Source organism: Pyricularia grisea, chromosome I (genome assembly GCF_004355905.1).
Source record: "Pyricularia grisea strain NI907 chromosome I, whole genome shotgun sequence".
NCBI classification, from domain to species: Eukaryota; Fungi; Ascomycota; class Sordariomycetes; order Magnaporthales; family Pyriculariaceae; genus Pyricularia; species Pyricularia grisea.
Window position 1 is genome coordinate 4,156,812 of NC_044973.1, and position 14,333 is coordinate 4,171,144.

The following is a 14,333-nucleotide window of genomic DNA, read 5'->3' on the forward strand; positions in this document are numbered from 1 at the left end:
AGCGGCAAGAAGATGTGGTCACACACCACACTAAGTTGCGCGAAACGGATTGATTTCCCCGCTCTGGGAGGAAACAAGAATGATAAATGAATGATAAAACCTTCCCCACAGATCCTGAGTTCAAGGGCGGGGTCTCATGCTCTTGGCACTCAATAAGTAAATACAGTGACATTTCAAGTGGATACTTATCCATAGCACCGGGACGACTACTAACTCCTCTTGGATAGTTGTGCTATTATGAACAAAATGCTCTCTGTATGATTGGGATGATGTTTGAATAATTTCCATTGGTGATCGATTAGCGGTCTAGAGTAATTGAGGATTGTCTGTATTGGAACCTTACTTATATTCACTGCTAGACCTAAGTTAGAAAGAACTGTCGAACTACGTGTGGATAGCGAAAATGAAACCAGCAATTATGTAGAGCCGTCTGCAGCTAATAAAATGTAACTTGAACTCATAACTGGAGGCTGATCTGGATGTGTGGTACGGTAAGTCGTCGTATGCGTGTACGTAGTAACTAGGTTGACATCCATGTATTGGCGAGCGTTGGGGCATCTCATGCACATTATTAGGTTGCAGTGGAAGAGGAGTTCACGTAAAATACTCACCTAAATGCACTACAGACCTTACCGGCTAACGCCGTTTTCCTGACCAGGAATCAGAAGAACCCTTTGTAGTTCAATTGTTCTGTCGCATGGCTCAAACATTCCGTCGGGATTCCAAATACTTGCAACTCGCTCTCTGTCTTACTATCCGATGGCTAATTACGTTAGGTAGCCCGGCTTGCCCAGGGACCTTGGTTTATACCGTATTTTCGGTTTCATCGTAGCCTTGTAGATGTAAGGTTGACTAGCAGCGCCACATTGCGGATACTAACCGATACGGCTTAGGGGATCAACTAGCTATTAAAGTTGTCAGGTTTCCAGGATGTCAAGGCAATATGCCGTTAACCCAGATGCGCCGCAAAATGAAACGTAATGTAATGGGTAGGTAGGTAGGTATGCAGGTAGGTAGGTAGTTAATATAAGTCATCTTTCAGTTGGTTTCCATACAGGCGCCTACCTTTTGCCTGCCAGCATTGCTGCTTATGTGGTTGATGAGGTATGGACGGAAGAAGACGTAATGCTTCAAGTTCTCGCGTGTGCCTATCCAGTGGATCACTGTCATTAAATAGTACAGACTATAGAGAGAGGTTGGCTGATGCTACCCCACCCTTTGGCCAGGGTCAAGCGCGACTGCCCCCGGATTTGGTGGTATTCTAGGCGAAGTAGCCCACCATGTTGGGGCATATGGATCGAATCATACTGCGCGTCTCCTCGCACTAACCCCCCGAACTTGTTGGATTGTGGACCAGCTGGCCACCAAATCGTCCCCTCCTTCCCGATCAACCCATCCACATCCATCCTGAAGCTGCCTCAGGTAGCTAGTGTGTGTGCCTTCGTCTTTAGTTGTCTTTTCTTTTTCTCCGATTATCCACCTATTGTCGCCTGCTGGATGCGGGACAGGGTTTGCGCTGTGCTGTTCATCCTATCTCATCATCTTGGTCACTTCATTAATAGTACTGTACAGCAATTCCATTGCGTGTGTTAATCTTTTTTTTTTTTTTCTTCGGACAGTCGATCGCAATTGGAGCGCATTTATTTACTGGGGACAACATCATTCGCCACGCGATCCTTGCTCGTCTGTCTAGTGCTCAATCCCACAACGCAGCAGCTGGACCCACGAGTTCTGCACTTGATCGACTCAACTCTCCGGCGGAATTGACGACGTCCGAGACCAGGCGCCAGCTTTCTGTGGTTGTCCTCGCACGACACTCACGTACATTGCTGTATATTCATCAAAAGAATATTCTATTCCATATACGATTCTCTCTCATGTGGCACTGCCATAGCCAGCCCGACACCCCGGATCGATACTTATCCTTGTACAGGATAGCCCGAGAATACCGAACACTGCCAACACAAACCACCCAGCACCCGGTTTACCGCTCTCACCCAGGCGCAAAACCACAAACCGAACCACACAGCCGAACGGGCTAAAATCTTCCAGATATGGGTTGGAAAGATAAAATATTAAGAGGCGCCGGTGCTGTGAGTGCTCTCAACAGTCCTGGGAGATGACCAGGCCCGGCTTGGAAAGATTATCTAGCGCAGAAATATGCTGACGCCCATCCATTCGTAGGGTACATCGGGTTCTTCGGGCATTGCCTCCGCAAGCAAGAAGAAAGAGAAGGAGGAACCGCCGCCTGAATTGACTCCTCTAGAGAAGCTGCTGCAGAACGCCGGGCCGGTCCGCGAAAACGGTAGTGACAAATTCTTTGGACTAGAAAATGTACATTGACTTACTCCGCCCTCGTCAACTCCATGCACAGCGCAATTAACTAACACTCAGCTTTATTCCTGTTACAGTTTGGTAATACATGGTAAAGACCCCGATAGTCCCCCCTCGCGAACCCATTTTCGAAGCTCCATATTGACTAAGTAAAACCCAGCTACTGCAACTCGATCGTGCAAGCCCTCTACTACTCCGAAATCTTCAGGGAGAGTGTCGTCAATTACCCACCGTTTTCTCCCTCGGACACTCCAAATGGAAAGCGCGCAAAGATCAGTGTGCAAATAAGGCCACCACCAAAAAGGGAAGTTGATGAGGAAGCACAGGGCAAGAAGAAGACCTCAACGAAAGATGTCCTGAAACAGAGGCAAATGATCAATTCGGGTCAAGGGCTCCCTGGACAGCAACAAACGCGCCCTGAAGATAAGCCCGACTCGCCCGAGTACAAGAAAAAACAGGCTATGCTCAAAGGCCCTGTACTCGAGTTGGCGCAGGAGAATTCAGCTTCTTACGGAATGGACGAGAGCACATTTACGGGTCTGAAGGACTTGTTCTTGGCCTTGATCGAAAGTCAGTCAAGGACGGGAGTTCTCAGTCCACAGCGCTTCCTCGAGATTTTCAAACGCGACAATGAGATGTTTAGGAACTCAATGCATCAAGATGCACACGAGTTCTATGGCTTGGTTCTCAACGATGTCATATCTACGGTTGAGGCCAACGCGAAGCGCCTTCTAGAACAAGAGCAAGCGGCCGCCAAGGATGACCTTGCCAAATCCGTCGAAGATGCGCTGAAACCGACGAACGCGCTCGTCAAAGCTCCAGCAGGCTACAGGTCACCCGGAACTGGTTGGGTGCACGATATATTTGAGGGTCTTTTAACGTCAGAAACCAGGTGTTTAACTTGCGAGACGGCATCGCAGAGAGATGAGACATTCCTTGATCTATCGATCGATCTGGACGAACATTCGTCAGTAACATCATGTCTTCGAAAGTTCTCGGCGGAGGAAATGCTATGCGAGAGGAACAAGTTTCACTGCGATCATTGTGGTGGTTTGCAAGAAGCAGAGAAGCGCATGAAGATTAAGAGACTTCCCAAGGTACTAGCCCTGCACCTAAAGCGCTTCAAGTACACAGAGGACTACAGTCGGCTGCAGAAGCTGTTCCACAGGGTCGTATACCCATACCATTTGAGGATGTTTAACACGACGCCGGACGCGGAAGACCCTGATCGTGTGTACGAGCTTTATGCGGTCGTGGTACACATAGGCGGAAACGCCTACCATGGTCATTACGTATCAGTAATCAAAACGGCAGACAGGGGATGGCTACTGTTTGATGACGAGATGGTGGAGCCCGTGGACAAGCACTTTGTGCGCAACTTCTTCGGTGATCGACCAGGAATGGCATGCGCATATGTTCTCTTTTACCAAGAGACTACGCTGGAGAAGGCCATGGAGGAGGAAGACTTCGAGGGCATTGAGGAAATAAGGCTGGCGACGCAGACGGCAGATCTTGCTTCTGATAAACCGAGCGGCGCTGAGAGCCTGCCTCCACTGGAGAAGCCCCTTACCACACCGGTACCACCGGTTGCCGACCATGATGCCCTGGCAGCGCTCGATCACGCATTGACGGCGCCAAATGGCACGACTCCGGCGGCACCACAGACGCCTGCAACTCCATCTGTTCCGGCTGTGCCTACAGAGGCACCCTTCAGCCACCCACTGGTAGCCGCTCCACCTAAACCTGCAGTCGAGATCAAGCCTTCTTCCAAAGAGGAAAAAGCACGAGAGAAGCAGCTACAGAAGGAGAAAAAGGCAGCAGAGAAGGAACAGGTCAAGCGTGAGGAAAAGGACCGCAAGGAAAGGGAGTCCAGGCAACGAGAAGCCCGCAAGTCGGAGCAGGAAGATTTGCGTAGAGCCATGGAAGCAAGCAAGCAGACGGCTGCAGGAGAGGAACAAAAACAAAAGGCAGACAACCCGTTGTCACCCAAGGAAGCGCCTGCCTCGCCTGCATTAGGAGGAGGTATCGGTAGCTTAATGAAGCGAGGCAGTTTATCACGCGCCAGTTTGGGTTTCCTCAACAGGGAAAAGGAAAAAGAGAAGGACAAGTCATCTGGCAACGGCGTGGCAAATGGGACATCATCGGATCATGCAGCAAATGGCTCAGCGGCGTCACCTCACCCTGAGAGCCCAGCGCCGCTCAAGAAGAAGTTCAGCTTTGCGCTGGGCAGAAAGAAAAGCACACATGTCCTATCTTAGCCGCCGTGACCTGAGTTAACACAACACTCGTACGTCCAATGGAAACAGTCCGAGTTGAAGTCTGCTGCCAAACTTAGCTTGCGGATCTTGATGTTCGTCATAGCACCATTCATTCTGTTACGCATTTTTGTGTCACACGAGCTTGAATGGTCATATTCAGTCCTTTCTTTTATTTGCTGTATGTTCAAGCGATTTCGTGCGGGACACCAAGTGATAAACTGGCGTTTGTCTATTGAGAAGACATGTTAGATTCTCTGCAGTGGTATATATTGTGGCAATCATAATGACACTGTCAGGGCGTGGGTCTCGGGGGATTATGTCTACACTTTTTATTTTATTTTCTGGACGGAGGCATCGTCGTTCGTCACTCGTTCACTGTACCTGACAAAACCCTGGGGAGACATAAAACTTAATTACTCGTCACGTACTTTCGTTGGATATATTCAGCCATTCGGTATCAGGCCACCAGCTTGACTTGTTGTGGAGCTTAGGTCGCTTTTTACTCTTTTGTGATCATTTCACGTGCCTTGCATCTACTTTCAAAGTAACTGTTCCATTTGACAAAAAAAAAACCCCAAGCCCGTTTTATTCCGAACGCCGCAAGAACCGCCAAAAACAAAACCCAAGTACATAATATAGGGAGTGTGTTCTTCTCGGAATCTCGGATCAAGAGCTACGCCCCGCGCCTGGTCATCTCGCACTTTTCCTTATATTCAACTCTCTCGTTCGACAGGTGCGAAAAAGTGGATGCCATCGCCGAGACTTCTACCTCAACCGAGCACTATCTCGTAGATTATTATGAGGGTGTTGATCACAATCAGAGGTACTGCAGAAGGGGGAGTTAGCCATGCTCGGACATAGTGGTCGGCGCGGGGCCTGTTTTCCGTAACAAAAGAGGGCAAGCAATGTTGTTTTGGTAGAATACAATAAAAGAAATATGTCTATGAAACAAAATGTAGCGTACTTCTCATGAGCGTCCGGACGCTGGCAATCAGGTTGATGATGCGCGCCTTGACACTGGCATCGGGGCTTTGGCCAAAGGCCGGGTCGTAGGAGGAGGGCGAGAGGTTTACTATACAAGACAACAGCACATGGTTAGTCTCTGTGGGGGATTTTATTCGAAGCGATAGTTTCGGGCCCCTAAGTTGAGAATGTAAAGTCTATATGTTTCCCCCTTGCTCGCTTCACGGGATGGAGACTAAGAAACGTACTGCGCGCGAGGAATCGATCTTCGGACAGGATTGCTATGGCGTTGATTAAGAGGACGGAAACTAGAAGATGCCGATTCTTGGTCAGTTAGGCGTACAACACAGACGGGACTTTGACTTCGCTCCCCGGTTTGTCTGTTCCCGCTGCCGATATGCCGGGAGTGACTAACCATAGAAGAAGCTCCCCAAGATCATCATTTTGCTCGTTGGTTGGCGCGCCGCGCGCCGGGACGTAGCGAGTCTATGATTGTTCGGTGTTTTCGCTACGAACGAGCGAAAAGGGGGGGGGGAAAGAGTTGTCCCGTTGGCTTATCACGGGTTTGAGTTGGCGGGGGGAAAGGGTCGGATCACTATACGCCGCTTCGCATGGGGAAACCAGCTGGCTCGACAAAGTGAGTGAGGTTCTCTAGCTACATCAGTTGTTCATCGGAATAGTGGGTCAGTCCCAAGGCAAGCTGGCTACACTCGAAGCCTAGGTACCTAGCAAGGATGCGGGCCAACACTACCCACGTTGGGGGGTTGAATTGTGGATCAAGGTTTATCCGTTTGTTTAACTGGACCGGAAATCTGGGGACAGAACGAGTCTGTTTACCCGAACCCTTGAGGGACAGACATGTCGCTACCTCCTTGATGGTGAGGACAGTGTTTGGTATCTGAAGGTCGGACAATAACTTCACTGTAAGTTGTAATCGGGCAATGAGAATAACTGTTAATCCCTTACTTGTTGCATCAACTTCCGATTGTCCCAGTGCTCAATTCGCCTGCTAGACTGGATCCAGCGAGGGTATTGTCATTTGTTTGATTTTGTTGTCAGAAGACTTTATCCGCGCTCCTTTTTTTTTCGCGCTTACAGGTTTATTTTGTTTGCTTCGATTTCCAGAAGCCGACGGGAGTTACCTACCTAGGTACCTACCTAGGTTCCTACTCAACTCACTGTCCTTGAGATGCAGTAAATAACACAACTCGATTTCTGAAATCACACCAAAATCAATTATCTGTACGATTGGTCGAGCTGCACTCAATACCAATCAGGGTTGAGCAGCAAGCCACAGCAGTCATGACGCGGGTCCTGGGTAAGTTGAGGATGGATGCTGAGCAGTCAATAAATGGTCCTCAAAGTCGGACTTCACATAGGTAGCTCCAGCTTAACACATCTAACCACAAGCAACCTTCAGATACCTCACTTTCCCTGCTCATCCCAGGGCTCATCATCTTTCACCTCGTTGTGGCCCCTTACACAAAAGTCGAGGAGTCTTTCAACATCCAAGCGACCCACGATGTGCTCGTATATGGCACCCCCACCCAGGACATCCATAAGAGACTGGCGAATAGCTATGATCACTTTGACTTCCCCGGTGCTGTGCCTCGCACATTCATCGGCCCTGTGTTACTGGCCGGTCTGATTCAGCCCTTAGTCGCCCTTCTGGGCTTTGAGCATGCTCAGACTCTTGCCCGTGCCGTACTGGGACTCTTCAACGCCTTTGCCATCCTCAGGTTTAAGGCAAACCTCGGGCGTGCCTACGGGTCATCTGTTGCGAGGTGGTATGCGCTTTTTCAGGCCAGCCAGTTCCATGTGATTTTCTATGCGTCGAGAACGTTGCCAAACATGTTTGCATTTGGTCTTAGTAAGTCCTTTGGAGAAGACAGGAACGAAAGAAAAGAATTAAAAAAAAATAAAGAATTGTTGTTGTTAACTCTCCAATCATAGCAACCCTTGCATATGCCTGTCTTGTCCCGGCTCCAACGTCAAAACGAGCACTCCCTCGGCAACGACTGGCTATTTCTCTCTTTGTCTGCGCCGCAATCATCTTTCGATCCGAGGTTGCTATCCTGCTGGCAACGAACGCTCTGTACCTTTTAATCGCCCCGATGATGCCCTTGCAAAAAATCATCCCACCCTTTGTCATCTCCGTCATCGCAGCCCTGCTCATTTCGGTCCCGGTCGACTCGTACTTTTGGCAGAAGCCACTCTGGCCAGAGCTCTGGGGCTTCTACTACAATGTTGTTCTCGGTTCCTCATCCAACTGGGGCGTCTCTCCGTGGCACTGGTACTTTACCTCGGCCCTGCCACGGCTTTTGATGAATCCTATGGTCTTCGTTTCGTTGGCCGTTGCCCTGCGCCAGCCAGCAACACGCAAAGGAGGCGCGAGGCTGCTCGTCTATCCTAACGTTCTCTACGTTGTGATATACTGCCTGCAGCCGCACAAGGAGACTCGTTTCATCTTTTACGTTGTTCCGCCTTTGACGGCGGCTGCAGCACTCGGCGCAAACTTTATCTTCACCCGCCGTTCTAAGAATGCCATGTACGCCTTGTGCAGCGTGGCATTGGTGCTGTCAATCCCCGCTAGCCTCGTTGGTAGCACGGCAATGCTTCTGATTTCTTCGCTCAACTACCCCGGCGGCGAAGCCCTCGCGTATCTTCGGGCGTACGTGGCTGTGGATGACGCCACCAGAGCGACGGCCGGTGGGGCCGCTACAGAGGTCTCATCATCAGGCCAGATGGTGCCCGTCCATGCCGACGTCCTGGCCTGCATGACGGGGGTGACACTGTTCGGTACTACGACGGGCGCCGCAGCCGGCATCGGTGCGCTTCCGTCGCTCCATGCGCCGAGCCATCCGGGGGCCCAGACCGGTTCAGGTGGTGATATGGCCGCCGAGCATGGTCGGGGCGTGCTGGTGGCGCTGGATAAGACTGAGGACCGCATTAAGTTAAGAGATCCGAGGTTCTGGCACCTGTTTGACTATGTCATTGTTGAGGACCCGCAAAAGGTCGTTGGTGCCAAATGGGATGAGATTGGGATCGTGGAGGGTTACGCCGGTATCGAGGTGTTGCGGCCGGGTTCTGTTACTCCCACCGATAAGAGCGTCCGCGGCCCCGTGGTCGGGAGAGGCAAGCTCGTCAATGACATCAGGGATCGGATCAGAGGTCTTACAGGGGGTTGGTGGGTCGGACCGCGGATGCAGCCACGGCTACACATTCTGAAGCGCATCAAGGCTGCCAAGCCGATAAAGAGCGTCGCGTCCTGAGCCAACCTCGGTCGGGTACCTGGAAATAGGACAACCTCTCCTCAAGAGTGGGCCTATCTGCCTGCTTACACGGTAGGCCCCCGAAATTTACATATCAGGGACTATACTCAAGTCATCCTTCCACAAAGTGAGTTAGTTTGATTTGGGAATGGGGTTGCTTGCAGTGCAAATGTGGTTCTGTAGTCGAGACAGTTCATGTCACCTGCGCCACGTTTGACTAGAGCTCGATTGTGTTTCGGAATTAGCATCCCGAGTGCGCGTACAGCTTCTGTCCCTATACTCAATAAAGTGCACGCTACAACCTCAGAGTTGGGTTAGTTTTCATTCTCGCGTAGTATTGCCGTCAGAAAACGGGAATGGATTATTTATTTATTTATTCCATCTGGAACCTGCTGTGGGTGCTGAAATATACGAGTCAGCTAATGCTATAATTGGAAGCCTACGATGATTTGCTTGTTCTCCTCGCAAGAGTTCGTATTAACTATCCGGGATCATGTCAGCTGGTTTTGTCCATGTTACGACAAACTTTCGTATCCCGCCAGTCGTTTTTTTCCACTCTGTTTGTTGTGTGTTCCCTCCCGCTATGTACAGTCGTAAAGGTGCTCAAAGGTTTTAGTAGATCGTGATTACTAGTTGCAAAACAACAAAAAGGATCAGGTCCTTCTCGCACCCTTCCAAACCACGTTGCGCGATTAGATCTTGTTGAGTTTTTAGGCAAAGCTAGTTTTCTCCCGCGTGGCGCTGTGATTCTTGCCCTCCTAATCAGGGGCGCTTTCCAGCCCAGAGGGTCGGGACGACATATGCAAGGGATGATAATAATAAAAAATACAATTAGACTAAGATAAAATAAAAAGGCCACTGGCGTTAACAGCCGCACAGCCTAAACAAACAAAACCTGAAATCTTTATCCGGCAAAAAGGCGTGTGTCCCAAGCCCCCAAGGGTCTGTTGTTTTGTGAGACTTCCGCACGTGTGAAACTAGAAGATCGAGTGGCACCAAAGTTTTCTCTTGTTGATGGAGAGGAACAAGATACGAAAACTCTCAGCCTCGTACCAGCCGGTCGGTTCATCATCAGTGACGAAAGCTATCTCCTGCTCCCCCCCTTTTTAGACAATAGTAGTTTACCAAAATTCAGGGTCATCGTTTCATGACAGCCACAACAGGCCACAAAAACCGTTACTCTGGCTAGAGGGCTTGTTCTGGGTCTTTATAGTTATGACAACATTACAACGTGGCGAGGGCGCCGTTTGTTTGCCTCGTGCTGAACCCCTTGGGAATTAGCAAAAGGACTCACAAAAAGTGCATCAACACTACTATTTTTTTTTCTTTTTGCTAGCGAAAGATGAACCTCGTGGCAGCCTCTCTACACCCAAAATAATGTTAGTTGAAGCGCTCTATTCCACATAATATTCCTCGTCACTCCCACGAGGCCCAACCCAAAATTGACGGGTCTGGGGATGTAAACGCCACGGGGAGGCAAACTTGACAATATCCACGTCTCCATCTTGGTTAGACCTTGCTGCCCACGGTTGGACACCTCCCCCCATACAATATGCCAATGGGGGCTCGGGACTCGGGAGGGACATGTTCCAGAAACGACGGCGACGTTGACTGCCGCAGTATGTCGTGCATCGTCAATGCAAACAAAAACAACAACATTGAAGCACAAGACAGTGCAGTCAGTTCGCATGGACATGGACAAGTAGGGTCTTCCCTTTCAGACCGTAGGCGATGATGGGGGGATAAACCAAGTCTGTTCGCAACGCAAGAAAAAAAAAAAAAAAAAAAAAAGGCAACAAGCATATCTCGGGTATTTTCTTTACTTTATTTTTATTTTATTTTTGGTGTTTGGTTGGATACCTTTTCGTCTCAGCTTTTGCCTACCGTTACGAGTCGAACCTCCAGCATCTTTCTACCCACCATGAAGCGCTAGCAGGCATACCGTTGATCTTGGGGTTGGGACGAACCCGAGAGAGAGAGAGGCTGTGTAGATAGTGACTTGCTCGGATTTTCTGACGACATTGAAGAAAACAGTGTTTTGGGTCTTGACCCTCTCCGGGTTAGTGGGATTGATTACCTATTTTGTTTGTGCTGGACTAGGCATATTTTAGGTAGTTCGGCTGGAAGTTAAATCGAATCATTGGGGGGTGGTGTGTGTTTGATTTTGATTTTTTTTTTTTCTGGCTAATAAAAGCTCGAGGCGTATAAAAAGAGATTTGATGATGAAACTGGGACACATGTGCAATATACGCTAATAGGATCTAGCCAATCTTGTTGCCTCGTTTTTCTTATTTTCTATTTTGTTTTCTCGCGCTCCCACATGTCGACCTAAGCCCAAGTTCCAAATACCGATGGTAGTAGCACACTAGAAGACCCCTAGAGCTTTTCGGCACCTCCGCCACAGAAAATCTTAGACAGATGGGGAGGTGCGCGCCAGCCCCTCTTGGTTTGCCCCAGAAGGCCAGAAGGAGAAGAGGATGTGCGTATTGGTGAAACGAAGGCGATTCCTACCCCCAAAGATCTCTCTCTCTTTTTTTTTTTTTTTTTTTTTTTTTTTTTTTTTTATTCTACCGTAGTAATAAGCAGCTGATATTTTTTTCTTCTGATGATTTAGCGTCACGCATCGGCCTCCCGAAACGCCACCAATCAGTTCTGACAGATTGGATCCTCACCTTGGATTAGGCAGGTTTATTAGTTGCATTGGTACCTGCAGAAAAGCAAAAGGTTGCAGCATGCACATGCAGCTTGCAGAATTGACTGACATTACCCGGTAAACTACAATACTCCATACTTTGTACTGTGTGCTATTACTCAAACCCAATACTACCTACGGAGTAAGGTAAGGAAAAAGTAGCTTAGCATTTCCTCGTACCTCACTTATTATGTTATCCCACGCAAAGCTACACCGTTGCTGTGGTCAAACCCCAAGTGAAAGGATTGGGTACCCACTCCAAAATACCCTGAAAAGCGTAAAAAAACCCGCTCAACCGCTTTCAAGACCCACTGGTGAAGACTAACCGCAATAGTCCCGCTCGCTTACGGGTATTCAGTTGTCTATCATGGTTGTTACGGCAAATGCTATGCTTAATAAGGCAGTCACTTCCTTTACCTCTTTTGCTTCTACCACGGATGCTTACCCTATCACCAGCAATATGTGTATTTTTCTCCTTACTTCTTGTTGACTATTAGGTTGGTTTCTGTTCTGTGCGTACATAAGCGATGCTGCGGATGTGCGTCCAAAGTTGCAGTGAACCAAACTTCCGACTCCCGCTACTGCATCTTTGTGGGTGGTATCTACCCCGCAGGCCGAACACGTCAAATTTTCCAAGAGTCGAAAAAGGGCTCGAACGCGGTCACGAGTATGAGAGAGAGAGAAGAAAAAAAGATATGACAAGAAGCAAAGATACGTTGCGAAATGAAATGAAGGCGGGGGTGCGATCTTTCCTAAAGCTCCGAGGTCCAGACAAGCCGATCCTCTCCGAACAAAAAAACCGAATCCAAACTCGTCACAGTTGTGGTTGAAAGCGCAAAGTACCGAAATGTCTACCAGGTAGGAAAGAAAAAAACAAAAAAAAAAAAAAGCCCTTGCGGATGTAACATTTTGGCCGTCTCGTCCCTCCTCGAGTGCTTGGCTGTTCCATGTTTCGGTATTTACCCCGTCGATCATTGGCTTAACGGCTCAGTCCACAGTGGTCAGAGCACACAGCACGAGCCTCCTTTTCGGCATGGTGGACCGAGACAATCAATTGATAACAGCGTCCCTGCAACATCAAAGTCGAATAACACCTTTCTTACATACATAATGCCACGATGATATATGCATGCCATCCGTACCACGGGAAGAAGGGGATCCAGAAGTGCATTGGCCTTGGAAATTCACGGAGATTCGGCCGAATTCCACTCATTGTCTGATAGATTTGCGCAACAGCACAATGAGAAACATCTTAGCGGTGGACCACAAACAGACTCTGGTCCCAGCGGTTCAATGTGATTCAAAGCTCATTAATTCGTAGTAGATAGTACCTGGAGCCAGAAGTCAATAGTAAGACTGGAGTTCCAAGCCGGCTGGCTGAAGAATGGCTCATCTCGGCGGCGATCATTCTCCAGCTTGACCAAGGTTTTGCACGTGGCCAGCGACTGCAGCTTTACTTGTACAATACAGTAGCAACGTGTCCGAATGGCAACAAACGTCAATAATGCAACGCCAAATGTTGTAGTAGCCGCCCGCAAGGATAGCCTGTATATAACCAGTCTTTTGCGTCAACTAATAATATAGCTTCTGTGTACTAATAGTACGGCTACTACAGCCCGACTCTAACAAATTACTCTCAAGAGTTGGCCAAAGTACTGTCTGTACCTAAAGCTGCACGCCACTTTTGGCAAGGCAACACACAAAGCCTTGGCAATTGGTGAACCGGGGGTTGGGGACGTGCTCCCCCTCAGGCATTTTTTCTTTTTGTATTCTTTTTCTTTTCTCGCAACGAATACGCATGCAAATATACTTCGTACCTGGCAACAGTGAGCGAGTGAAGGTGGCAACGGAGAGGAATATGGATATTCCCAGAAGCGAGCGACCTTCGCAATCGTCATGAGCGATGTCACTTAGAATCCTTGAAGTCGCTCATATTTGGCGGGTTTAAGACAGCGAAAAAGAAACTACGCGCAGGGTCCACAGCCGCACCTGACGAATGGCAGAGAGTTAACCTGTAATAGTTCCTGTTTTAAAACAATTATGGTCTCGTCCAACGTCGGCCGTGAGATTTGTACGTTCGTCGGCTGTGACAGGTCGTTTTCAGTGTTACTATATCTGAAAACAATAAATTGCTGGGATGAACACCGATTCCCATCACAGACGTTGTTACCAAACAAAAAAACAAAAATCATTGCGTGACGTTGCCGGGGGTAGAGGTCAACCGAAAAAAAAGGGCCTGAGCCCCGACAGGAAACGCAAGGGGGGAAAGAGACACCTTTGCATGGGACTCTGTCGCAAGAACCACGGAGTGCTTCTACAGCAGTGATAGTCAGTAGTAGTACACGAGGTGGCCGATAATCATCTAGTGTAACTAATCCGGGGCATCGGCATCCGTGCGCTTGTTTGATCAGATTATGGTTTGAGAGGCCAAATGGAAGGGATTGCTGATGCTACTGATGCTATTACTGCTACTGATGCTATTACTGCTACTGCTGCTGTTACTGCTGATGCTACTGATGCTTTTACTGCTGCTGCTGCTGCTGCTGTATGCAGGATAGGCCAGCCACGAAGCCGTTTCAAGAGCCCGTCCTGATAATCAGGGACGAACAGACAATCGTGACGAGATCCGGGCAACTTGGTAGAAGCAAATGGCGTATAGATTCATGGTCAAGGGTTGGGGGAATTATTTTTGTTTGCATTGTAGGCAACTTTCCATGTAATAATCTGAACCAAGGCAGCATTTTTGGTGGAAGATTTGGCTAAAAGCCCAAATGCAATGCCGCCCAGTTCCCAGACTTCAAACATACCAAAAAC

General features: G+C 48.8%; 4 protein-coding genes across 4 annotated transcripts; 3 read left to right on the forward strand and 1 right to left on the reverse strand.

Annotated features, from left to right (window-relative positions):
* Nucleotides 1-943: 943 nt before the first annotated feature.
* PgNI_06315 (uncharacterized protein) lies at nucleotides 944-1,767 on the forward strand (the record flags this gene model as incomplete). Its single annotated transcript, XM_031126339.1, has 4 exons — nucleotides 944-989; nucleotides 1,058-1,104; nucleotides 1,183-1,431; nucleotides 1,714-1,767. 4 exons carry the CDS (start codon nucleotides 944-946, stop codon nucleotides 1,765-1,767), a joined length of 396 nt encoding a protein of 131 aa, XP_030982641.1.
* Nucleotides 1,768-2,054: 287 nt separating this feature from the next.
* PgNI_06316 (uncharacterized protein) lies at nucleotides 2,055-4,592 on the forward strand (the record flags this gene model as incomplete). The annotated part of the gene is made up of 3 exons (XM_031126340.1): nucleotides 2,055-2,093; nucleotides 2,185-2,308; nucleotides 2,485-4,592. 3 exons carry the CDS (start codon nucleotides 2,055-2,057, stop codon nucleotides 4,590-4,592), a joined length of 2,271 nt encoding a protein of 756 aa, XP_030982236.1.
* A 770-nt stretch (nucleotides 4,593-5,362) lies between these two features.
* PgNI_06317 (uncharacterized protein) lies at nucleotides 5,363-5,998 on the reverse strand (the record flags this gene model as incomplete). The annotated part of the gene is made up of 4 exons (XM_031126341.1): nucleotides 5,363-5,418; nucleotides 5,557-5,664; nucleotides 5,804-5,863; nucleotides 5,971-5,998. The coding sequence occupies 4 exons, from the start codon at nucleotides 5,996-5,998 to the stop codon at nucleotides 5,363-5,365; spliced, it is 252 nt and encodes an 83-aa protein (XP_030982235.1).
* Nucleotides 5,999-6,344: 346 nt separating this feature from the next.
* PgNI_06318 (uncharacterized protein) lies at nucleotides 6,345-9,123 on the forward strand. The gene is made up of 3 exons (XM_031126342.1): nucleotides 6,345-6,873; nucleotides 6,976-7,425; nucleotides 7,509-9,123. Exons 1-3 carry the CDS (start codon nucleotides 6,858-6,860, stop codon nucleotides 8,825-8,827), a joined length of 1,785 nt encoding a protein of 594 aa, XP_030982646.1. The 5' UTR covers nucleotides 6,345-6,857; the 3' UTR covers nucleotides 8,828-9,123.
* Nucleotides 9,124-14,333: the final 5,210 nt, after the last annotated feature.